Raw genomic sequence first — 25,844 nt, 5'->3', positions numbered from 1 at the left:
CGCATTTGGCGGTAGACTACCGCTTTTGAATGATTTCATTAGCATTCATACTAGCGCTGCTCGCATAGGCATCCCGGATTCTACCGCTTTCTCAAATGAAAATGTTGGCAAGTATGCTATTGCCATCACACGTCACATCCCAACCAGTGTTTCTTCCTTGAGAGAGGATATTTTCGCCCAACCGAAAGTTTATCGTCGTTGTACCGCCAGTAGTTGTCGCCCTTGAAGAAATAGGTGCGTCCGTTCTTCCACTGGAAAGCCGCATCCATGCGCAGCGGCACGCCGGGCCACTGCTGGAGCAGCTTCCGCGGCGGCTCGACTCTCAAGTCGGACTCGACGAATTCGTAGAAGCGGTAGCCCTTAAAGAAGTACGACTTGCCGTTATCGCTCCACCTGAGCGCCGCGTTGGGACCTGAAGGTAGTCCTTCGGGAATCGGACGCGGGAATCCCGTGTCAAGTTCTTTGTTTACGAACCGCCACATCTTGCGTGCTGGTGGGAAGAAAAAAAAATACTTATAAATAGATAAATGAATAAATAAAATTGACAATAAAAAAGGCTATAAGAGGCTTCAAATTAACAAAATCAAAAGACCCGATTCCATGGTAGGTGGCAGTCCTCATTTTTGGCAACACCATTGGTGGCATTCGTCCGAGTAATAAAGCATTAAAAATTATCATTTATGGTGACACTATGTAGATACTTATCGAAGTAGGGTCTTTATCATTCTTTGTCACCATTCAAGGCAACATGGCAATAAAAACATTGTCATAGATAGTGTTGAGTTTGCCATGTTCGTTGTTTGTTTTTTAATAATATGTTTACTTGTTGATTGATTGATCTATCAGCTCAAAACGGTAATGCCATGGAAGTGAAAAAGATCAGTCATGCGACGTAATACTTAGAGCGAAATTCGATTTCCAGCGTGTGGCACACAAGTGCAGTTTTAGCACGATAGAAACTGAGATGTTGGGACATTTTAGAAGTATGAGGCCTGTTATGTCTTATTTTATTTTGCTTTAATAAAACAACATCTGAATGAAGAAGCAAATCATGTTAATATGCATAGGTGAAGACACTGATGTTGATGTTCTTTTCTCTCCATCCTCAGAATTGAAAGATCATTGAATGATAATGGACAGGTTGTTCGTTGCGGCAGTCAGTGACATCAGCTCACACGATATCCGACTACAAGAGAATTTACTTCATGGCCACTTTGCTCATAACCAATAATATTTCTATTTTAACAATTCCCTTGAATATAGACATATAAGGGCTTTTTACACTTGTAAATTTTTGCTTAGCCCCGGACCAACGGTGGGGCTAAGGGGGGGCCTTAGCCCCACCGTTGGTACGGGACTATCCTTAGCCCACTTTCTGTTTACACTCGTTTTTGCCAAAGTGGGCTAGCCCCACCGATAGTACGGTACTATCTGGCCCTGCAAAATAGCAGGGGTTAGCACCGCAATTGCGGTGCCAAGCAAGTGAGTGTAAACAGAACGAAAAAATAATCCTGGGCTAAGAGACGGAGACGAAGTCCGACCCTCACTGACCAATCAGAAACGAGGTAATCAAGTGTTGCCGGTGCGTGCGTGTATGTGTACAGTACACAGCGTAATTATGAATATTCATGTGGTTTGGAAAGTCCGGGGCTAAGAAATACGAGTGTAAAAAGGTCAGTTTTCTCCTTAGCCCCGGACAAGAGATAGTACGGGACTAATTGGCGAGTGTAAAAAGCTGAAAAAATTGGTACGGGACTAACGATAGTCCTGGGTCAGAGAAAGTCCGGGGTTAAGAAACACAAGTGTAAAAAGCCCTATAGTCCGTCACGAAAAGACCCCATCGGCCCTGCCACACGTTTTGCGGTTTTCACATTCATTGGACTTGACTTCCGGTATGACAGCCCACACAGCGAGAGATAGTACGGGACTAATTGGCGAGTGTAAAAAGCTGAAAAAATTGGTACGGGACTAACGATAGTCCTGGGTCAGAGAAAGTCCGGGGTTAAGAAACACAAGTGTAAAAAGCCCTATAGTCCGTCACGAAAAGACCCCATCGGCCCTGCCACACGTTTTGCGGTTTTCACATTCATTGGACTTGACTTCCGGTATGACAGCCCACATGTTGACGACTGTCACGATATGTTATTTACAGTGGTATACTTATCGGCGTTGTCACTGCGTCAGAGGAGTTGTCACTCACAAAAAAAAAAAACAGTTCTTCACAACATTGTGTTTATTTCATGTGCTCCGCACATTATTTAATGAAATCTTACTCAGTTGGAATTGTGATAACTATAGGCTCGACATTAGCGGTGGTCCGGAGCCACTAAAATATTGATTTCGGGCCACCAAACTTGCAAAAAAAAATTTTTTTTTTGATGGTCTGACCGTATACAACTAAGATTCAAAATAAATTCCTATGTACCCTTTATATTCAGTGCCATTACATTTCGTGTTCAGGCCACCAACATTTCAGATTTAATTATTCTAGTGCCACCAGGGAGCGAGCCCTGTGATAGCTGGCATTATTTTTTCGGCAATCGTAGTCATGAGCATACATAATAGCAAGATTTCGGACCTACCGCGAAACATGTAGAGTCTGTTGCCGATGGACAAGACCGCGTGAAGGAGAGAGGGCGCCTCTTTGAACATCAGATTTGTCTTCTTCGGGTAACCCTCCACCACACCGTTGTCCCCTATTGCCCACATGTAACGGCCCTTGAAAGCATAAACTACATCATCCGGCGCTATAGAAAGAGAAGGGTATGGAGTGTTACAGTTCGTTATTCCGAGGTTTCTTTTTTTCCGGAAATTAAGAAAAGTTTGTTATTCCCAAGGTTCGTTAGTAAGCACCATCTTTTCATTTTCCTGATTAACGAACCTTCAGAAGAGCGAGCCGTTTGTTTGTGTGTGTGTGTGTGTGTGTGTGTGTGTGTTTTCCATTTTGGATTAACGAACCTTCGGATTAGCGAAATTTATTTCATTTCCGAATTAACAAACTTATGGGATAACGTACCCTATATCATTTTCGGATTAACGATCATCTCGGTATCGGAAATTTATGTGTTTTGGAATAACGAACCCTCGGAATAACGAACTTTTGGAATAACGACCGTTACTTTCATTTTCTGAATAACGAACATCACCTCCATGGAAAGACGATATATTAATTGATAGAGTCTGACCACAACAATAACAACAAAATGGATGGGCATTTTTTTTTTTCAACAGCCATATTCCAGTTTATTTTCTGTCCGAAGCACCAAAAATGCACAGATGTAATGGGTCCGACACAAAATATTCGTCGATGAGTGGCAGCAACATGAACATCCCATTACTAATTGTCACTCAGCTTAAACTTGTACGAAACCAGTATACAACAGTTAATGATACGTGATGCGTAGTTCAACAATCAATGGTGATTTTTCATGCCCATGAAGGTATTTGTGTAGCTATGACAGTAACACGAGAAACAAAAACAGTTATCACTGCCTTGGTAAGTTGGAGACAGAAATAGGTAAACCAGGTATGCACTAAAATTATGTAGAGATTTAGACATCCATGCAGGAATCTATCATCATCTAGAAGTTGGTTACCATAGTACGTTGCTGCATCCCACGTGCTGTTACAGGTGTCTGGTATGTGCTCCTTTGGCCGATCCGCCGGCGCCTCGTTCATCTCCATATCAACACGTTCGACAGGGGCTTTTCCTGCAGAAATAGGGAAAGCAAAGGAAATGATATGATAGGATGTCAAGATATGGAGACTTACCATCATGTACTTACAAAGAAGCAAAGACCTGGAGAAGAGACAAACATGTGTGAGCAAATAGATTGTTGCTATGGTTACAGTGATAGCTGGCTTGATTACTCTTAGTGATCCTGGCTATAGAGTGGCGGGTTCATGCAAAGATGCAGTTGTTCAAGAAATGCGCCAACTCCCTAATCAGTCGAAGAGTGGACAAGATTTCTGACTATCGGGATACGTCCACAGAGACAAAGAACGATTAACAAACACGACAAAGTGCATTAGACAGGAATAATCAGCAATGTGCACAATTGCTATATTCATTCAAGGTTCGTATGTTTCTTAAGATACGCTTTTAAACGATTCACTGAAAACAATGTGATCATATTATCTTCATTTATTTTCAATCATGTACTACAAGTATTGGTTTTCATTTTGATAGGTTGATTCAACCAGCTCCTGAATCTCATTAAATGGATTCGTGTGTCTTTATACTTGGGTGCACATTACGAGACCGACACCCACGAGTCATACAGTCCATGAGTCATGCAGCCAACGACTTATACAGCCCACGAGCCATACAGCCAACCCATGACTTCGACACTAAGCAAACAATTCAGGCCCACGAGACCGACACACCAGGTCCCGTGTTGCATCTGTCAAACTCGTGCGTTGTTTCTACCAAGTGTCGAACTCATGGACTTTATTTGCCTAGTGCCGAACTCATGGGCTGTATATATGACTCGTGGGCTGTAAGACTCATTGACCTTTTTTCATTGTCGAGCTCGTGGGATGTATGACTCGTGGGTGGCGGTCTCATGGGATGACCTCTTATAATCAATTTGTGACAAGGTAGACTGGGTGAACAAAATTAAGCGTCCAGGGGCACGCATGAATCTTTGAAGAGGATCAATATCCCGTTGTCAGGGCAACGCATCCCTAATCCCCACCTACCATAGATCATCTGTATACCATCCACATCATCTTGCGATAGTGAGTAGTCCTCCTGGTAGCCCAAATACCAGGGGTACATCAGCGCGTTCGTGTCTGACGAGTGTTCCAGTCCGAGACTGTGACCGAGCTCGTGGGCGGCAACGATGAAGAGGTTGGTGCCCTGGTAGCTGCGGACGGTGAAGGTCTCATCCTCGTCAAAGTGGAGGTCGCCGTTGGTGGGGAAGTAGGCATGGGCCAGGGTTCCTCCTGTGGGATAGATGCCCAAGGATATAAGCAGCTATATAGGAAGCAGGGTTTTATCTCGTTTTGATGCTATCTGCTTTGGGGGCGATAACTCGCACGCATTTAACGAAAGCGGCATCAAGGGATGACATAATGGCATAGTGTTTCCTATACGATTCTAAAAACAAACAAACACACAAAACAAAACAAAAACAAACAGACATGAACTGACTAAAGCCAAAAAGCAATAAATGACACATGGCTGTAGTTCGTCCGGTATAACTAGTAGAACCACCGTGATTCAAACCACAATGAAAAGTTCAGTACTCGTACAGGCAACATTTTCTATCAAAAGTGTACTTACTTGAAACATGAATACATTTTCAGAATCAAAGGCATCATACATTTTATCAAACACAAAACACCAGAGTCGAGTTCATAATTATTTTCTGCCCTGTCAAAATTCTTTAGAATTTAGACATTAGGATAGACTCTTCACCCGGTCCGTCAAACTGGGCAATAGGTCCGTCGCTGTGAACCCCAGCTGCGAACTCGATGACGATGTCGGCCGTTTGCACGTCGAAAGTTTCTGTGAACGTCAGCGGGGTGACGTCCGCCCAGAGCTGGAAGGCTCGTCCGATCGCCTCGCGCACCTCGGCCTCGGAGAGATCGGGCGTGAAGTTGGTAAAGTAGTAGGTGAGGTTATTCTTATCCCATTTGCGTCCTGAGGTGATAATAACAAACGTCAGAGTAGTGAAGCCATTTGCAGATCGTCGTAGGAATATAAATTGGGGACATTAATAGTATCTTTCGAATTATCTTACCTTTATTCCTTCCATTCATTCCATTCCAAGAAAGAAAAAGAAAATCATTATTCCTCGAGAAACTGCAACCTTCTCTTCAACTCGCCATTTAATAATATTATATCTATGCATGTGGTCAGTAAAGTCACTTTTCATTTCAACAAAACTGATGAAAGTGTGGAGAAGGACCGAATTAACAGTTATGAAAGGGCGTCTATAATGATACTCCACAACTCCGAGAAGTTATCAAAGTTATTGGAAGGTCCATAGTGCTGCGCTGAAAGGAGTGGTCATCACAAGGATGTCATGAACTGGATCTCAAAGCACAACTATTAGTATTACAGGCAAAGGTGCAATCGTACACCGATAATAGTAGGCGAAGGTTTTTAAAAATGACACGTGACGTTTGATTCGAAGTTGTAATATACGATATTAATGAATTATCAATAATTTCAGCTGAGAACTGAAGTTCGGAAAATTAAAGAAAGAATGTCCAATCCAAAATTACTGAATATGCAAAACTAATTGAGTTTTCCGATGAAATACACTGTCGCGTAAAATGAAAACTAGGTGAGTGGTTCCCATACCTCGAAGGCTGTATCTTCTCGTCCGGTGAAATCGCGACACGCTAGGTGGCACCTGCGCATTGGCGTTCTCGATGTCGGGGTCTTCGTCTAGAGGCTCTTCGATGTCGTAGCCGACCACGTCGAATTTGCTGGTGGCGTTGCTGGTGTCGAGGCGGTTGATGATGCGACCCATGCGAGAGGAGCCCAGCATGTCCTCCACTCCGCAGCGGCTGGAGTCCATGAGCATCTGGGTCGTGTTGTCCATGTTTCCCGTCACGGGAAGACCGGCAAACTTTTGAAAACTCCTGTATTTCGAGGACGAAAATAACCATTCTTATACATGTGTAATACGTAATAAGATAATGATAATAACACAGCGATTATGATGATAATATCCTGATGATGATGATGATGATGATGATAATGATAACAATCATAATGATAACAATGTTAATAATGATAATAACCTGTGTCTATACTTGATTTTTTTTTTAAATGAGAGAATGTCACCAGACTGAAACAAGGACAAAGTGACACGACCTTCTTAATCCATTGCAGTCTCTACAGACTTATGCCACTGTTCTTCCATTACAGACGGCTCTGCCATTGCTATACCCGAACATTTCTAAGTAGTAATAATGATAATGATGATAATAATGGTAATAATGATAATGATAATGGTAATGATAATAATAATAATAATAATGATAAAAATAACAACAATAATAAGAAATGATGATGATCATTATAATTATTATCATTATTACTACTACTATTATTATTATTATAAGTGATAATAATAGATTCTTTAAAAAACACTTATTTTACCTTAAAAGATACTCATGGCCCCAACGAATAAAGTACGCCTTGATCAAGAAGATTATTGCGAGCATTACATAATATTATGCAAAAGGACGAAAGCACGGAGTGAGATGCGAACCAGGGAATAGTCTCATTCCGTACGCCGAATTTTCTTAAAGGGACTGTACAGTACTGGTTGAGGTGGGGATTCAGGTTTATAACATTCCTAAGTGAGATAATGAGAAACCTCTTATGAAATATGAAAGAGCATGTATATAGATTTTAAGAAGGATTCAACGTTATTTGATGAAAATTAGTTTTCAAATGGCTGAGATATCAAAAAAAAAAGTGATGATAATAAAAGGCGACAGGCCCCGCCTTTTATTGGGATCTCTTTGTTTCACCTTGTTTTTGGATATCTCAGCCATTTTAAAACCGATTTTCATCAAATAAACTATTGATACCCCCTAGAATTGCATGCTCTTTGGCATCTCATAGAGTGGTTTCTGAATATCTCGCAAAACGTTAAAAGCTAAATCCTCACCTCGACCAGAACTGTACAGTCCCTTTAAAATCGTCTAGCATCATTAATTCCGAATGGTTCGAAAAATATATGCTTATAAATGGCTCGTAACAATAAATGTGAGGCTACTTTTTATTCATGCGCAAATTGTTCGATTTCGTTTATATAAAGGGATATCGGATATATATCGAACTCATATCGATTATTTTTGCTTGTGCATTCACATGATTATGGGCTGTTGAGGTACAAGTCTGAAATATTTATCCTATCAATGAAAGTATCAACTGTCTTAACATAACTTTTAACTAACGAATACACTGGAAATCGTTCATAGCCAGGTAGACGAACGGCAATGAACCACAGTGTACCAGTATAGTTGAGCCTTTGGGAAGAAACAACCTGTTGTATTGCATTGTTCTAAGGAATAGAAATTCTGATGCTATCAACAAGCACATTTGTATGAATACTCTGTGATACGTCACATAAACTTACATCAAAATATGTGCGTGCTCGAAGTGTTGCACCTGTTTTGCTCTCTCCTGTGTTTTTCATCAACATGTTTCTTCAAACAGCAAACCCCGTCCGTTAGTATACAAATAGTGAATGGTCACGAGTGCAATGGTTCGCCTCGTTGAATAGAGCGCCTCTATCTTTCACCTCGTGCGAAATCTCGTTCCATTGCACGAGTAAAGACCATACACTATTTGATTTATACAACGTCCAAGTAGATCTTTTTGGTTGGAGGATCGTTGTGTAGGTTTAAGTAGGCCTAGAAGTCTACATATATAGCCATACTTACATGTGGATCCACTGCGATTCTCTTTCTGGCTTGTCCAATCAGTGTAGATACAGGTCACAGCTATACTAGCGCTCATACACGTACACCAGCATTTAATACGTAGGCCTACGTACGCGCATGCATGTACCGCACACGTACACTGCGCTAGCTGCATGCGATCCTCAATATGCAACACACAGTACATGCAGTAACAATTTCTCGAACCGTGGAATAGAACGAAAAAATCGAACCAACTTGCACGCAAAAATAGAACCAAAATTGCACGGCGCGTTGAATGGAGTACTTATTGAACATCACGTCACCAACAATCCTCCAATCATATTACAAGGATCTACTTGGACGTTGTATAATATATCTAACAGCACAAGTCTACCTATAGCCTTATACCTGAAGATTATGACCCATGTAAACCATTTCGATATCTTATGAACCATTGTGCTGATGTATGAGTAGTAGGGTTCAACAAATCTGTCTGACATCGTATTCTTATGGAATCTGACTCCATGTTGTCAAAATCACATCGATCACGTCCCTCAAGCTTCATTTTGTTTTTCATTTCAAAATCTCAAATTTCCTCAAATTTGCCGGTGTGTTCACTCTTTACATGTTTTGCTGAATTTCTAGCAGCGTGGCCATTATTCATTTGCTCGGTTTTTAGTTCTGCTTATAGTCGCATACCTCAGAGCTGTGCGTTCTGCCTTTCTCGTGTGCTCGATGTGGGATGGAAGGTAGCCGAACCGCTCAAGAAACACCTGTGAATTATATTGATAGGAAGAAAGTTTTAGAAAATTTTAACAAAAACAACAACAACAACAATAACAACAACAACAAAACAACAGTGTGTGTGTGTGTGTGTGTGTGTGTGTGTGTGTGTGCGTGAGAGAGGGAGAGAGAGATATTATGGGGTGGGATGGGTACAGGTAAATGAGATACATGTAGTAGTCTTGAAAATCGTGTTAATCATTGATTTCTTGATCTTACATATGCATCGTTTATATGCATATGCAGTATGCATCGTTTTACTGCCACAATTGGCACTTTCTTGCGAAAGAAAACCCTTCTAAAACAAAACAGAAATCAAACAAGGACATTATAGACAGATTGATATAATTTCACTATAGATGAAATGACAATACGTATTTGAATTACTGAATAGATAAACGACAAATCACGAACACATGAGATTTTTAAAAAATACCTCTTTTTGTAGTCTTAAGTCAAAGCTGTATTTAAAAAGAATACTTAGTAGAAGTGACACCACCAGAAGTTATAAGATGAATGTAATGTTTATGTAAGGGCATTCCAAACAAGGGCAGCAAATAGGACACGAGTTAACGACAATACATTAAGATAGCTGAGACAACGTTACGTTTTAACTGTGTGGACCATCGTGTAGATGATTACTTGCTTCCAAGGACATGAACGAAGTCAAACATTGACCATTATCAGCTCTCAGTTTAATTTGGTCTCAGAGCAATTAACAACTCCATGTCCGAACGCGTAATCCCTAAAATAGCATCACACCGGTATCAACTCATACCCAAACTTCCTTCCTTGGAGATATCCTTTACAATAATAATTTGCATAAAATCGAACTTAGATTTATCTGCCTTCGCATACAAAAATACATACTAAAAAGCATTTTCACGAGAGACAAAGAAGTTGATCGAAAAAAAAAGGTAACTCGATGTCTGTCTGATTGTGTGTGCTTGTTGTTGCTTTTTGTATATAAGCAAAGTTTGCTTAAATGGTACATTATAGCCTTCAAGCCTTCACAAATGATTTTCATTGGAATAAAGAATTCATTTTGTCTCAACAATGCTACTTTGCAATGATTGTACATCAAATCATGACAGTCTGACAGTCTGTGTACATACATGAATACATACAAATGCTAATGTGGTTAAAAAAAAATGGTGAAACATATCAATGAGAGATGAAGGGAAAGTTTTAGTTATTTCCATACGCTGTCTTCTCCACAACAACAATTTTTGATGTCACAATAGACTATGGTTCTAAGAAAATATATGATAGAATGTGAGAAGAGAACTCTTGATCTACAGATTCCTCTATTGAAGGCTTGCAGAATAATACTAATCTTTATAGCACATCTCAATAAAAATAGTGAGGGGTAAATGCCTGTACTTGTCAGTAAACGCGAAAATATGGGTAATTCCCTCCCCCTTTTTAAAATCATTCTTGCATTTTACAAAATTGTAACTTCTTGTACAATTCTCATAGAGAGGGTGGCACAAAATTCCTCAAACCTTAAACAACGACAAAAGTAATCATAACAAAAATCCTATTTTGCTTCCACTGAACCCACACTCAACTCTGGAGAGGATTGCTCTTTGATACTTCTATACCACGTTCCTTCACCAATATCTGTCCATCGAGCCCATATATTATTATCTTTCAATTCACTTATAAGTTTGGTTCACAGGCTAGGGATGGTGATCGAACAAAAACAACAAATTAAAACTACCTATACTGCTGACACGTATCGATAACAGTCAGTATGTCAGTGCATAAAAGTTCAGCATCTCTGGAAATAGTCATCTTTCCTTATGTGTTCTCTGGTCCATATGTGAACGCAGAGACGGTGGTAAAATGAGTAAGACTTCTACGCCTTTTGGTCACTATATTAATGAAAACCAACGGGCACTCTCCAGCTGCTCTCTATCTTTTCAGATTTCCACCTTGATAGCACAGGCCATATCCGTTTCATATGGTTTAAATCATTTGTTCGGGTCAATACAGCGAATGAAATGCAGAAAATTTGGGTGGAAGAAAGGGCAAAGACTATGAAACTGTAGATTTATCCACTGTGTTCCATAACATTACGACAGGTTGTAAACTGTTTTGTTAGTTTTGGCAGACCGTTGACAAATACTGGATAGTCCAGTCACTAGCTGTTTGCTCACTGAGTTGAAAACATCGTGAGGGCGAATACTAACAAGTCAACGTTGCAGTGTGATTGCATCGGTATACTGAGTAAATGCTCGACGCGATTTTAAAGTCATGACCGTATGCGAATGTAATATGACTTGTGCATTGTAAAGTCAGAAACAAAATAACAAATCCCACTCGCACAAACAAGCACACACACACACACACACACACACACGTTTGTACACATATATACATACACATACTTATGTCTATGTGTGTGTGTGTGTGTGTGTGTGTGTGTGTGTGTGTGTTCATTGGCATATTCATCATATTTTTTATAGTTGAAATGTCCTAATCACCATATCAATAGTCGAACATTATTACGTAATTAACGGAGTCCAAATTAAAGGTGTTACATATTAAAAATCATCTCTGAACCCTTGCCATCCTCCCAAAAAAGAAAAATCATTTTCATAGTGTAAGAACAGGTGCTCAAGGCGGAAACACATCCAAAGACAGAGAGACATATAGACAGATCATACATGGGCAGACAGACAGTTACACATTAACGTATGAACACACGCTCACCTACACGAATATTATCATATTTCTACATTGTATATGCCGTCAGCAATACGGAGGATTCTAGTTTTCGTATAGATTGCTACGAGGTATATATCAAGCGAATATATTCCCAGCAGGAACTTCCTGGGTATAGAAGTAACAAGCTGATGTGTGCGCCACGCGGTGCTGTCACATCACCACTCGATATAATTCATCAGAAATCAGAGATCAACATGACTGCACCCCCTGCCTTATCCCCGTCATACAGTGACGGGCCATTCCCGTGAGATATCACGTCATATCTTTGGCACGTTGTCAAGGTACCTGGATACGAAATAGAAAACTAAAAATAGGTCCCAACTTTCCCCGCATTTCGGAGAACTGCAGCATTTTTTTTTTATTCTGTTTGAGGTATGGTGGTATGATTTCATCGGGTGAATTTTAAGTGGAGAAAAGCAGATAATTGATGGAAGGATGGATAAGATGCTTAACCTTTTCAGTGCCAGGGAGATTGGACGGTGTGTATACGTTGTGTAGTTTTCTGCGCCAATTTGCATTCAAGCACAAGCAGGGTTAGCTGCATAATTTACCATTTGTAGATGAAACAAAATCCAACATTGGTGCTTTAACATAGTTCTCAAATACTAGTTGGCGATAGAAACAACCACTGTAAAAATTTGAGACCGTATAATCGATGTTAAGTACAGTGGCGTATCTAGGGGGGGGGGGGCAAGGGGGGCACGTGCCCCGGGCGCCACTCCTTGGGGGCGCAAAAATAAAACGAAGAAGAAGAAAAAAAAAGAAAAAACGAAGAAAAAAAAAGAAAAAAGAAGAAGAAGAAGAAGAAGAAACTCACCGGAAGGAGGGGGGTTGGGAGGAAGAATGGTGGGGGGGGGGGGGGGGGGCAGAAAACCAAATCAAAAAAAGATAAAAACAAAACATAACGATGACTCGGACAAAATGACAATGTTTATTGTGTTCACACAAGAATTCTATGTAAGTTGAAATACAATTTTCGGCTTGCTCGCTGCGCTCGCTCTCTAAATTTTATATAGAAGAAGAAGGTAAGAACAAAATTTGATGATGAAGCCGACAAAATGACAATGTCTATTATGTTCACACATGTCATTTTATATTTAGCAGACAAAATGTTTCACTGAGCAGCGGCTGCAATTTCTTTCGTTCTGAAACGATCGCCAATTGGATCAAAAGAAGGCGCCAACGGTTCCGAACATACGGGGGGGGGGGCGCCAAAAAAATCAAACAAGATAAGAACAAAACGTAATGATGACGTGGAAATATACAAATTTCGGCTCACTCGCTCGTACTAATTTAGAGTATTTCTTCAAGCCCTCAGTTTGTTGGTAAAAATCGTTATCTATAAGGCCGTCACTATATCTTGATTAGAATTGTAAGATTTGATAAGCAAAAAATGACAAGAGTTCCATGTTTTGTAAGCTGAAATACAAAAATTTTCGGCTCGCTCGCTGCGCTCGCTCGCCAAAATTTATCAAAACAAAAAGGAGATAAGAACAAAACGTGATGATGATGACGCGGAAATATACAAATTTCGCCTCACTCGCTCGTACTAATTTAGAGTATTTCTTCAATTCCTTAGTTTGTTGGTAAAAATCGTTATCTATAAGGCCGTCACCATACATTGTGTCTTGATTAGAATTGTAAGATTCGAGAAGCAAAAAATGACAAGAGTTCCATGTTTTGTCAGCTGAAATACAAAAATTTTCGGCTCGCTCGCTGCGCTCGCTCGCCAAAATTTATCAAAATAAAAAGGAGATAAGAACAAAACGTGATGATGATGCGGAAATATACAAATTTCGGCTCACTCGCTCGTACTAATTCAGAGTATTTTTTCAAGTCTTCAGTTTGTTGGTAAAAATAGTTATCTATAAGGCCGTCACTATACATTGTATCTTGATTAGAATTGTAAGATTTGATAAGCAAAAAATGACAAGAGTTCCATGTTTTGTAAGCTGAAATACAAAAATGTTCGGCTCGCTCGCTGCTCTCGCTCGCCAAAATTTATCAAAATTAAAAAGGAGATAAGAACAAAATGTGATGATGACGCGGAAATATCCAAATTTCGCCTCACTCGCGCGTACATGGGGGGGGGGGGGGGCATTTCATGAAGCAATTTGTCAGATATTTCGTCTGACAAACTGTTAAAAGCTACTGAAATCCTTGCTTCTGATTGGCTGAAAGCAAATTTTGTGCGACAAGTTGTCGGACAAAATGCTTCATGAAATGCCCCTCTGGTTTAGAATATTTTTTAAAGTACTCAGTTTGTTGGTATAGATAAATCGTTATCTATAAGGCCGTCACTATCCTTGATTAGAATTGTACGATTTGATAAGCAAAAAATGACAAGAATTCCATGTTTTGTCAGCTGAAATACACAAATTTTCGGCTCGCTCGCTGCGCTCGCTCGCCAAAATTTATCAAAATTCATTACATTTAAATCACCCTCAAAAGACCCCTTTTAAGGGCTTGAAAAGCATATCATGTGGACTTTGCTTAAACTCTCTACCGGGATGGGGTTGGGGTTGAACACTAGTCTTTTTCAGAAATTAGGGGCGCAATTTTCGCGCTTGCCCCGGGCGCCGTTTTCCCTAGATACGCCACTGGTTAAGTATATTGTTAAATACACCAAATTAAATGTAAACAATAGTTATAATAAAAATGTTTCTGCAGACTATACTGTCTACAGTTATATGGTTTATTGAGAAAAATACTGATATCTCCTTATATTTCTAGGTTTTATTGCGAAAATTATATATGGTAGGATGTTTTGTGATACAACAGACCTATACTCATATGCATGAAAATGATGTGATATCTTTATTTTTTTTGTAATCACTGCTCCCAAAGGTAAAAACAAGACCCTTACAGACGTCTTGGTCATGGTGTATTTGGGAGGGGTGTGGAAAGAGAGGTAGAATTTCTTAGCTTTTCAATTTCGAATAGGGCACGGGAGAAAGAGAAAGAGTTTTAATTAAGGGGGCAGCAAAAGGTGAAGACTGCATGCACTTCTGGATAAAGGGGCCATATTAGCGGTGTCATCGCAGACGAGACACTGCAAGATAGGACAATGGACTGAGTTTCTGATAGTTTGGAAAAACATGATTAAGAAGTTGACGGATGGAAAGCATTAACATATTTCGCTTACATGCCAGAATTGGGCATCATCCTAGTTCAACGTTGTTGACCGTGGAAAAAGGGAACAATGCCAGCTCGAACCTACACACGACCCCTCCTCGGTACCCCACCCCCTCCTTCTGAGAAAAAGGAAAGGCAACCTCATCCAAACAAACACGCACAAAGAGAGTATAGGACATATTCTATATGCTATGTGAGTATACTATATACACATTGTGTCGCATACCTTCATCAGACGTCAGTAAAAGATGGATTTTAACTAAATCATTACGATTTCGTGTCATGATACAAGAAAGCTTATTACCACTCGTGGTCAAGGTAAAAAGATCCTACCCATTTTGCGCCAGAGGGTTGAAAAAGAAAGCAAGGTTGAAACCAATATAATATCTAGCAAATCAATGATATTTCTACTTTATGAGTATTAACACCTGTCCCCACAAGACTATATAATTCAACTCGGTGAAACGGTACTGTTAGAGAACCTTACAGGGCTCACACCTGTAAATAAAATGGAATGTCCCAGACCCCTTCACAAATCCGTACCAAAGATACCAAAATAAGTGAAGAAAAAAAATAATTAAAAATCAATGATGCAGTTCGGCAAAAAACTGAATAGCTGTATAGATATTAAGTATGAATTCCTTTAAAAACTGCATTTTGGTTGGAAGATGAAAGCTTTTCTCATAGAATTTAAAGGGACTATATTTCATTGGGTACGTGTACGGAAAATAGGTGATTTTTTTTGAGTGACAAGAACACGTAGTCTGGCTTTGCGGACCCTTGGACAGAATTTGAGCAAAAGAACCCACCCTGGAAATTTGATGGATGAAAGGGTATATCTCACTTATCCAGGTTAGTGAAGATGAAACACTTCATTTCTCCCAGCTATTTTACAGAATTTTTTAAAATTTGAATTTAACACACGTCTCTATGGGGAATTATTTACCCGTGTGAGCCCTACAATGCGTGTCGGTGTCCCCATGATAGAGTTCACCTGAACTCGCACGTAACAATATTTTCGCCAATTTTTCTCCAAACTTGCATGGCTTTGCGAGGTTGTAAATGAGGCACAATTTTCCGGGCCACTAGTCCTACAAATAAACAGCTTTGTGAATACTATTTTGGAAGAAATATCATAGCTATAATCTTTGTGTTCGGTACATCACATCCAAATCGGGGAAAAGACTGTTATAATGAAACAAAATAATCGTTTGTGCATTTCAGTATGATTAATCCTTCCTGCTCTGAACTTCAGCTGGAAGACATTTTCCTTCGTTTTTCGTTTTCTTTCAATCACAATTTCGAACGTTCATCAAGCGTGTATCACTATGTACTGTGCTTTCATAACAGAAACAACAACAAAAACTGTAGATTGACTCTATCGCAGCCATGTTAGAAAGCCTCTGGTATTATGCATTATTTAGTTTACCATTATTCACACCTCCATATTTGTTTCTTTTTTTTACTATCTATCGCGAGGTAGAGCGCCAAGTTTTCTTTCTAACCAGTAAATTGCTACAATGGTAATTATCGCAGTTGCGGGAAATTTTTCCCTTTTCTTTCTTTTTCTTCTTCTGTCAGTGTGATAGTTGTATTATATGAACAAACAAAATTTCCATGTCAGAAAATTAGGTAAACAATGTGACTACAAACGATATTTCACGTTTCATGTTAACAAAGATTTTGCATGTTGAATCGGAAAAGACATGCACCCAAACGAAAACGAAAAGATATAGGATTTATCATGGCAAACTTCAGAAATAGGCCTACACATAATGAATAGCTGCTGTACGCACCTCGGCAGTTAGCTTGCCTTTGACCTTCTTGGCAACACCTTACCAATGATGACAACCAGATGCTACGCAATGGACAGGTCTTTTCATTCCAGCGCTCCTTGATTAATACCATGTGTTTTACTTGGCCACGCCGTTTGATAGTGACAGCGGGACAGTTATCTTTAACCGTACTCAATGCGTTCAATCTTTCAGAAGCTGTTGGCTCAATTACGGCCTCAGAGATTGTTTTTTACCACAAATTCGTCTGTCTTCCATAGAGCCAAAAACCAAAATCATAAACATAAAAAAACCAAATGACAGTATTTTTTTTAATCACCGTCAGTCAGCCATCACAAGGTTCGTTGCAGTCCATACTTTGCAATTATTTTGTATTATTTGGACATGGTATACAAATAACTGAAATGAAATGATAGCATATTCCTCGCACAGATGTATAATACGTATAAGCTATACGAAAGATGTGAATGAGAGGTCGTCTTCTTAATTGCTTATAAAAACATCTTTTGAAAATAAAGTCAAAGTGCAATTTTGCTGCCAAAATTGTGGGGGAATGCTGGGTTCTTTCTTTATCATGTCTCATAAGAACATATCAATGTCCGCTCTCTGCATTGCTTTGAACAACAGGTGTGGATAAGTGAATTCGACCGTCACGTGTCACATGACATGCACGCAGATCATACCTGACTCCAAGTCATGCAAATACTCCAGAACGTTTTCCCAGAAAATGCGTGTTGAAAGATTTCCATCCCATGCCAAGCTTAAAATCAGATGTGATCTTCCACTCCATGTTCAAGTTTACATTAGACAGAGAAAAATCAAACAAATAGAATGGTCGAATTTTCAAAATGACCGGATATAAGATACAGGAAAGCTACATACGGAAATCACACTTTTTAAAGATATTTTCAGTTAAAACAGTGATATAGTAGTTGAAGATCACTTTTGAGTGCATTTAAATGAAAAGATGATCTACACAAATTGTCGTTAAATGGTTTCCTTTTTTGACATGAATCAAAGTATTATTCGATTTAATTTGTTGTTGTTGTGATATATTTTCGGATGGAATAGTAAAGTTGTTATAGTTTACATAATACAATATATGTTGAAGTGATAAAATTCTGTGTGGGAGCAACCAGCTGTTCCGCGAAAACGACTGTGAAACGATCATATCAATAAGTTTAGTTTAGTTTATGTTCGATTTCAATGGATTTTCTACCATTCTTGCTCTTAGATTACTCAATTTATTGACGTCAACTAGAAAATATAGTGACATTACGCGAAATCATATTCATTAACCTGTTCTTGTAAGAACAATGGTTAAACTGGAGGATAATAAGAACAACAGTCAAAGTTGAAAAGAGGAGTTTCTTTTCTTTTTTCAGAAGGAAATCAATTCGCTTTATTCCAATTTGTCTATAATTTTCTATGTATAAGTCAAATTTATCTGTATACGATATTGATATACATTTTGATCGGAACACTGGTGATGGTGTGTGTAAGATGATAAATGAATTCAATAAGGTATGATATTCCTGACCTTAGGTTTCATTGTTCTGCCAACCATTCGCTGAAACGATCGCCCTGTAGACTGTATTCCCGGGAAAATAAATGACAAGTCCAGGAGTTCCATCTCTATTCTCTCCAGCAGTCCAGTCCCGCTGGATGTTGACCCTGACACATACACTCGACGGGAGTAGTGGGTTTCCACACGGGTCTCCACTCGCGATCCCGTCACGACCCTGCCGGGAACGGATCCATCTTGATGCTGTCCCGGAAAGTGATCTTCAGCCTGTCTCGGTGACTGGGGCTCAACAACCGCGAATCCGCCACCACCTGTACCGGACACCACCACTCTGGAATGGGTGTGGCTGCTAGTATGCGAGTGCACCCCTCCTGTTCCCGTGTGTGTCACCTGGTGAAGCACCAAAGTCGCTCCATCTGCAAAAAGCGCAACATGAACGCAAAAGAAAATCCCGATACACCTCGTTTTAAAATCCATGGCGCAAAATTATTCCTCTCACTCAAACTTGAGAAAATTCAACTCCACTCCAAGATTCCCTGCAGCCCACACTATTCCTGTGAAAGCATCCTCCCGCTGAACTGATCTCTGGATTAAGGTTCGTCGTTTGAAGAGGCTCGGCGGTAGCACAGCTACACTCCCCACAGGTAACGTAGCTTCCGCTCTATCGATGTGATATCCAGACACGGGGTCAGATCTTTCGGTCTGAATAATCGCTGCCATACTTTAGGAAGCAATCGAGCGGTAGCACTGTCATCATGCTATTATGACCGTCATCATGACCGGCTTGATGTCCCACTCCAGAAGCTTGACATAGAGCGCTCACACCGGATTGGAAGAAGGCAGACCGAGCCTAACGCCGGAAACAACCGCGTCACAAGGAGCTCAAAAGGAAAAGAACAGAAGCCACGCCCCATAATTGTTAAGTTCGCGTCGTATCGCATGAGGAAGCAGGTGATTGGTCAACGCCGTCGGCTGAAGGGATCTAGAATCGCAATCGAGGAAGATCTAACAAAAGTAAACGCGAAACTTCTGCAAGAAACAAAACAATGCTCCAAGGTTCTCGCAGCATGGCCGTCTGATGGCAGAATCATAGCATTAATACCAGCCTCAGGAAACAAGACGATCAAACGTGTTATCACGTGCGAAAATGACCTAAACTTGATATGACTACTGCCAGTTTCTTAGTTATATGAGTGCATCATTATACCACAGTCTTAAATTTGATGCAGCTAAATATTGCTGTACTTTTAGTCGTTTTCCACTGTTTATGACTTTTTGGTAACCCCTGTTCAGTATTGTACAACATAGTTATACCATACTTGCTGAGTGTGTGTGTGTTTTTTTTTCTCTCTCTTTTTTTTCTCTTATTATAATTTGTAGCTAATGGGCAAGAAATATCCATGTACCTTGTGCTCTAAATGTGTCAAAAGTAATCAAAAGGGTCTTTTATGTACACATTGTGAAAAATGGGTGCATATTTCATGTGCAAGCATCCCTTTAAATGTTTACAATGATTTATCAGAACGGTTTTTTGACTGGAAGTGTCCAAAATGCTTGATGAAGCAATTACCTTTTTATGATGAGAAATGCATTAATGATTCAAATAGTAATACAAAACGTAAACCTCCAAGAGTAACAGGTGGAAACGGTTTATATGGATGTGACTTTAAATTCAAGTCATTGTGTGAGAAAGGTTTGAAATGTATACAACTGAATGTTGTTAGTATAATGAAAAATTTTGATGAGTTGAAATCTATCATCCTGCAAAATGATGTTTATGTTTGCGCTCTCAATGAAACCAGGTTGGAGGAAGGGATTCGAGACAGTGAAATAGAAATCCCTGGTTACTCGATTATAAGAAAAGATCGAAACCGAAATGGTGGAGGTGTAGCCATTTATATTCGGAATAGTATTTGTTACAAAGTCTTGGAACACCGGTCTTTATTTGAGTTGGAAGCTATCTTAATTTCGATCGAATTGAGAAATTCTCAACCCATTCTTTTTTTTGAATTGGTACAGACCGCCTAATTCTGGACGTGCAGTCTTAGATACGTACGAAGACTTACTAACATTCATGGGAAATTTCAACTGTCACTCAATTATCATGGGTGATACTAATTTTGATATTTATAAAGGACCCTTTTCTTCACATATAAGCAAATATAATCAGATAAATAGTATTTATGGATTTTATCAATTAAATAGTACGAAATGCACCAGAGTTACTGAAGAGACAGCCACTCTAATTGATCATATGTTGACAAATAATACTGACTGTATAAAGACCTCAGGTGTTCTCGAGGTAAGCATGGGCGATCACTTCATGAATTATCTGATCTGGAAAACAAATAGTTTAACCACCCATGACCACAATTATGTAACCTTTAGAAAGTCAAAAAATATTGACTGGAATATATTTCGTAAAGATCTCATGGAACAAGACTGGAATGAAATTGAAACTTGTTATAATTTGGAGGATGCTGTTAAGAAATGGGAAGAAAAGGTATTACTGGTCACCAACAAGCACATGCCTATAAAGACAAAGCGTATGCGTAACAAATACTCTCCTTGGTTGAATGAATCGATTTTTGAATTGATGAGAGAAAGAGACAAGGTTAAGAAGAAAGCAATTACACAAAATAGTGAACAGTTGTGGAAGGAGTATCGACGGCTGAGAAATAAAGTTACTAATGTTATAAGGAAAATGAAAAAACAGTATTACATCAATAAATTGTCTGAATGTTCCGGAAGAAATGAATCCTGGAATGTTTTAAAATCTTTTCTGCCAAATAACGACACATCGTCTCATCATCTCTCTTGTGACGATGCATACAGTAAAGCCTCCGAATTTAATGAACACTTTGCCAGTGCTGCTATGAATTTGTTAAATGAACATCAGATGGAGAAAACGGACATCACCGAAGTAGATATCATTACAGGATCCGTATGTTATGATAATATGGACACATTTGCAGTTGTATCTGAAGCTCAGGTTATGAACGAAATCTACAAACTGAAAAATAAAAAATCGACTGGAATTGATGGTATATCGGTTGAGATTTTGAAGGTATGTGCTGATATATTGAATAAGTCTATAACGTATTTGATAAATAAATCAATTATTGAAGGAGTTGTCCCAGAGTCATGGAAAATAGCCAAGGTAATTCCGATATACAAAAAAGGAGATAAGTCGAACCCTGATAATTACAGGCCAATTTCCCTGCTGCCTTGTATCTCGAAATTACTGGAGCGCATAGTCTCGTTACAATTATCACACTATCTTAATGAGAACAATGTCTTAACACCGGTTCAGTCTGGATTCAGGGCAAATCATTCCACTGTAACTGCCCTTGTAAAGGTTACTGATGAATGGCTTTTGGCCATGGATGAAGGTGAATATACTGGGGCGATATTCGTCGACCTACGGAAAGCGTTCGACACTGTCGACCACAATACGTGTGTCCACACGACGAATGTTAACCTCGAGGTTACGAAACCTCGAGGTTTAGCTTCTGCCCCCCGTAACTACGAGTGGGTCCCACTCGATGTTAAAACCACAAAACCGGAAGTTTCAGCCCACACATCTAACAAAGCGTCTATTTATTCTTTAGTCCAACCCTGTCGGACTCGCTTACACTGCAGAGATAGCACTGCACTGATGACTTTATGCCTTTATGAAGATATTCGTCGAAAACATTTTTTTTTTTTTTTTTTTTTTTTTTAGCGTCGAAGAATATAGAATTCAGTAGCGAGTTCGACGCTTTCAGTTTCAGAGATCAAGAGCATGGGAAGAAAAGATGATGTTGTTGTGTCGTGCGTCATAGGGTTTTCACGTGTAGTGTATTTGTGGTGTACGTTTGGGAGGTTGACCCGGAAGCAGAGGGAAATTGTGGGGGCTGGAGTTTACGGCGAGGTCACTCTTAACTTCGAGTTCGTTGTTTTTTGTGTCCACACGGTGCTTAAGGACCCCCCGCGGCTCGTGGTTAGAGCGCTAACCATAAGATTTCTCGTGGCTCGAAACATCGAGCAAACCTCGAGGTTTGCTAACTACGAGTGCGTCTTCACGGTCCCTAACTACAAGCTCTAACCTCGAAGTTTCCTAACTTCGAGGTTAAGGGCTCCCGTCTGAACGTAACTATTAGTTACGTTCAGACGGCAGGCCCTAACCTCGAGGTTAGGAAACCTCGAGGTTTAGCTCTTGCCCCCTAACTACGACGTGTGTCCACACGACGAATCTTAACCTCGAGGTTACGAAACCTCGAGGTTAAGCTTCTGCCCCCCGTAACTACGAGTGGGTCCCACTCGATGTTAAAACCACAAAACCGGAAGTTTCAGCCCACACTGCAAACAAGGCATCTATTTATTCTATAGTCCAACCCTGTCGGACTCGCTTACACTGCAGAGATAGCGCTGCACTGATGACTTTATGCCTTTATGAAGATATACGTCGAAAACATTTTTTTAGTGTCGGAGAAGAATATAGAATACAGTAGCGAGTTCGACGTGTTCAGTTTCAGAGATCAAGCGCATGGGAAGAAAAGATGATGTTGTTGTGTCGTGCGTCATAGGTTTTTCACGTGTAGTGTATTTGTGGTGTACGTTTTGGGAGGTTGACCCGGAAGCAGAGGGAAATTGTGGGGGCTGGAGTTTACGGCGAGGTCACTCTTAACTTCGAGTTCGTTGTTTTTTGTGTCCACACGGTGCTTAACTACGAGTGGGGACCCCCCGCGGCTCGTGGTTAGAGCGCTAACCATAAGATTTCTCGTGGCTCGAAACATCGAGCAAACCTCGAGGTTTCCTAACTACGAGTGCGTCTTCACGGTCCCTAACTACAAGCTCTAACCTCGAAGTTTCCTAACTTCGAGGTTAAGGGCTCCCGTCTGAACGTAACTAATAGTTACGTTCAGACGGCAGGCCCTAACCTCGAAGTTAGGAAACTTCGAGGTTTCGCTCTTGCCCCCTAACTACGACGTGTGTCCACACGACGAATCTTAACCTCGAGGTTACGAAACTTCGAGGTTAAGCTTCTGCCCCCCGTAACTACGAGTGGGTCCCACAAAACCGGAAGTTTCAGCCCACACTGCTAACAAGGCGTCTATTTATTCTTTAGTCGAACCCTGTCGGACTCGCTTACGGGTACTCTCTTTCTCTGTCATGGTATGCAGAGATAGCACTGCACTGATGACTTTATGCCTTTATGAAGATATTCGTCGAAAACATTTTTTTTTTAGCGTCGGAGAAGAATATAGAATACAGTTTGATAGCGAGTTCGACGTGTTCAGTTTCAGAGATCAAGCGCATGGGAAGAAAAGATGATGTTGTGTCATGCGTTATAGGTTTTTCACGTGTGATGTATTTGTGGTGTACGTTTGGGAGGTTGACCCGGAAGCAGAGGGAAATTGTGGGGGCCGGAGTTTACGGCGAGGTCACTCTTAACTTCGAGTTCGTTGTGTTTTGTGTCCACACGGTGCTTAACTACGAGTGGGGACCCCCCGCGGCTCGTGGTTAGAGCGCTAACCATAAGATTTCTCGTGGCTCGAAACTTCGAGCAAACCTCGAGGTTTGCTAACTACGAGTGCGTCTTCACGGTCCCTAACTACAAGCTCTAACCTCGAAGTTTCCTAACTTCGAGGTTAAGGGCTCCCGTCTGAACGTAACTAATGTAATGTTAGACAAGTTGTCGAGAATTGGTATAAATGGAGGTACACTTGAGTGGTTTAAGAGTTATCTGACGGGCAGGAGGATAGTAACTAAGGTCAACAACGCATTGTCTGATGAAATGTACTTAACTCATGGTGTGCCCCAGGGCTCTCTTCTTGGCCCTCTACTGTTTTGTGTTTTCATTAATGACCTGCCTCGCATTTTTCAGTCATGTCGTGTTCATCTTTATGCGGATGATACAGTCATTTACTACTCAAACAAAGATATTAAAGTCTTGGAGTCCATTTTAAACAAAGAAATGCAAGTTTTTGATCAGTGGATGTCACAGAACAAACTCTTGGTGAATTATTCAAAGACCGTCAGTATGCTTTTTGGTACGAAATGTATGCTCTCAAGGTGTAATTCACTAGATGTAAAAATAAAAGACACCCAGATTCGAAATGTTGAAACGGTAAAATATCTTGGAATTCATATCGACGCTGAGTTGAAATGGAATATTCATGTAGATAAAATGTGCCAAAAAATCAGTAGATTGATTGGTTTTCTTGGAAGATTAAGACATGTTGTAAATGAATCAAATTTGAATTTGATATATAAATCTGTGATTCTTCCACATTTTGATTATGCAAACGTTATCTGGTATTCCGCTCCACAAGGTTCTCTGTCAGCCCTTCAAAAGCTACAGAATAGAGCGGGTCGTATGATTATGAGAGTAAATCCATATTCTTTTGTATCTACTCAACATATTCATGATGTTTTGGGCTGGGAATCTCTTGAATACCGATATAAAAAGAATATGAGTATGATGATTTATAAGATATTGCAGAACTTTCTCCCCAATTACATGTCTGATAATATTTCTAGAAGATTTCTTAATTATTCACTGCGTTCAAACCAGAATTTGAATCTTCCAAAGCCAAATTCGAATAACTGTAAAAGGACTTTCTTTTACAGGGGAGTATCAATGTACAATCAATTGTCCAATGAAATTCGTAACGCATCAACTTTAAGATCTTTTCAAATGTTATTATCTGATTATTTAGATAGAGTATTATGGTTAAAAAAAAGACTCAATGGAGTACCAAATGTAACAGCCATTTTTGTGTGTTTTTTTTAGGGGGGAGGGGGGTATATGAGTCTTGCCTTTTCTTTTGTAAGTTTGTTCTCCTCCTCTTTTTCTTTTCCTTGCTCTGCTCTTCTCTACCTATCTCTGATTATTGCTGACTCTCACTGTACCAGTTCGGTAAATGATTTTCATTATTTTTTTTTCTTATGTTTTGTATATACAGTGTTTATCATCCTTGTATTGTACTGTAAATTAGGGACCCTGTGGAAGAACAGACATATTTTGATAATATGACTGAACAGGAAATCCCCCGTTTCTTCTGTAAGTATATGCAATGTATATGCAACTTGTAATGTGTGTATTTTTATATGAAGACGGAAATAAAAACAAACAAACAATCATGAGCTGGTGGCAAATTGATATTTCCTGACATATCCACATCAGGTATGGAGTAAAAGCTGCAAAGTGGATTGGACTATACCAAAGTGTATCATCAAACGGGAGGGGGTGTGGCCAATCCTCAACACATGTTTGACAAAATCATGGCGTGACCAACAATGTTTGGTTCATCGGCTGTTTTAAAATGACTAAGGATGTCTCGAAGCGGAATAAATGAGGATTTAGAGTGAGTACCTTCACTCCATTCCTCACTGATTACGCATTTGGGCCTGCGTTCAGTGACAAGGCCTCGGACAGGGTCGATATACGTAGCTTGAGATTGAGCGATAAACAATGTCAAGCATCAGTTTTGAGC

The 25,844-nt window shown here is 39.9% G+C and overlaps 1 protein-coding gene across 1 annotated transcript; it reads right to left on the bottom strand.

The window, feature by feature from the left end:
* Positions 1 to 125: 125 nt before the first annotated feature.
* Positions 126 to 19,277, bottom strand: LOC139711549 (matrix metalloproteinase-28-like). Its single transcript, XM_071623426.1, has 9 exons — positions 19,187 to 19,277; positions 18,379 to 18,779; positions 9,094 to 9,167; positions 6,314 to 6,597; positions 5,423 to 5,647; positions 4,702 to 4,947; positions 3,597 to 3,710; positions 2,583 to 2,747; positions 126 to 490 (listed from the first exon to the last, which is right to left on the bottom strand). Exons 1-9 carry the CDS (start codon positions 19,275 to 19,277, stop codon positions 126 to 128), a joined length of 1,965 nt encoding a protein of 654 aa, XP_071479527.1.
* Between the last annotated feature and the right edge of the window lie 6,567 nt (positions 19,278 to 25,844).

Source organism: Diadema antillarum, unplaced genomic scaffold (genome assembly GCF_040938485.1).
Source record: "Diadema antillarum isolate AM-2024a unplaced genomic scaffold, OU_Dant_1.0 scf00000040, whole genome shotgun sequence".
Taxonomy (NCBI): Eukaryota; Metazoa; Echinodermata; class Echinoidea; order Diadematoida; family Diadematidae; genus Diadema; species Diadema antillarum.
Note: the sequence above shows the minus strand (reverse complement) of the source record. Positions and strands in the feature narration are given on the sequence as shown.

Bases quoted from the DNA above. Each gene is read 5' to 3' on its own strand.
- LOC139711549 (XM_071623426.1), bottom strand. From the start codon at position 19,277: ATGGGGCGTGGCTTCTGTTCTTTTCCTTTTGAGCTCCTTGTGACGCGG. The intron at 9,168-18,378 runs GTCAGGAATATC...TATAATTCACAG, and splicing joins GCAGAACAATGAAACCTAAG to GTGTTTCTTGAGCGGTTCGG. The intron at 4,948-5,422 runs GTGAAGAGTCTA...TCTATCCCACAG, and splicing joins TGCCCAGTTTGACGGACCGG to GAGGAACCCTGGCCCATGCC.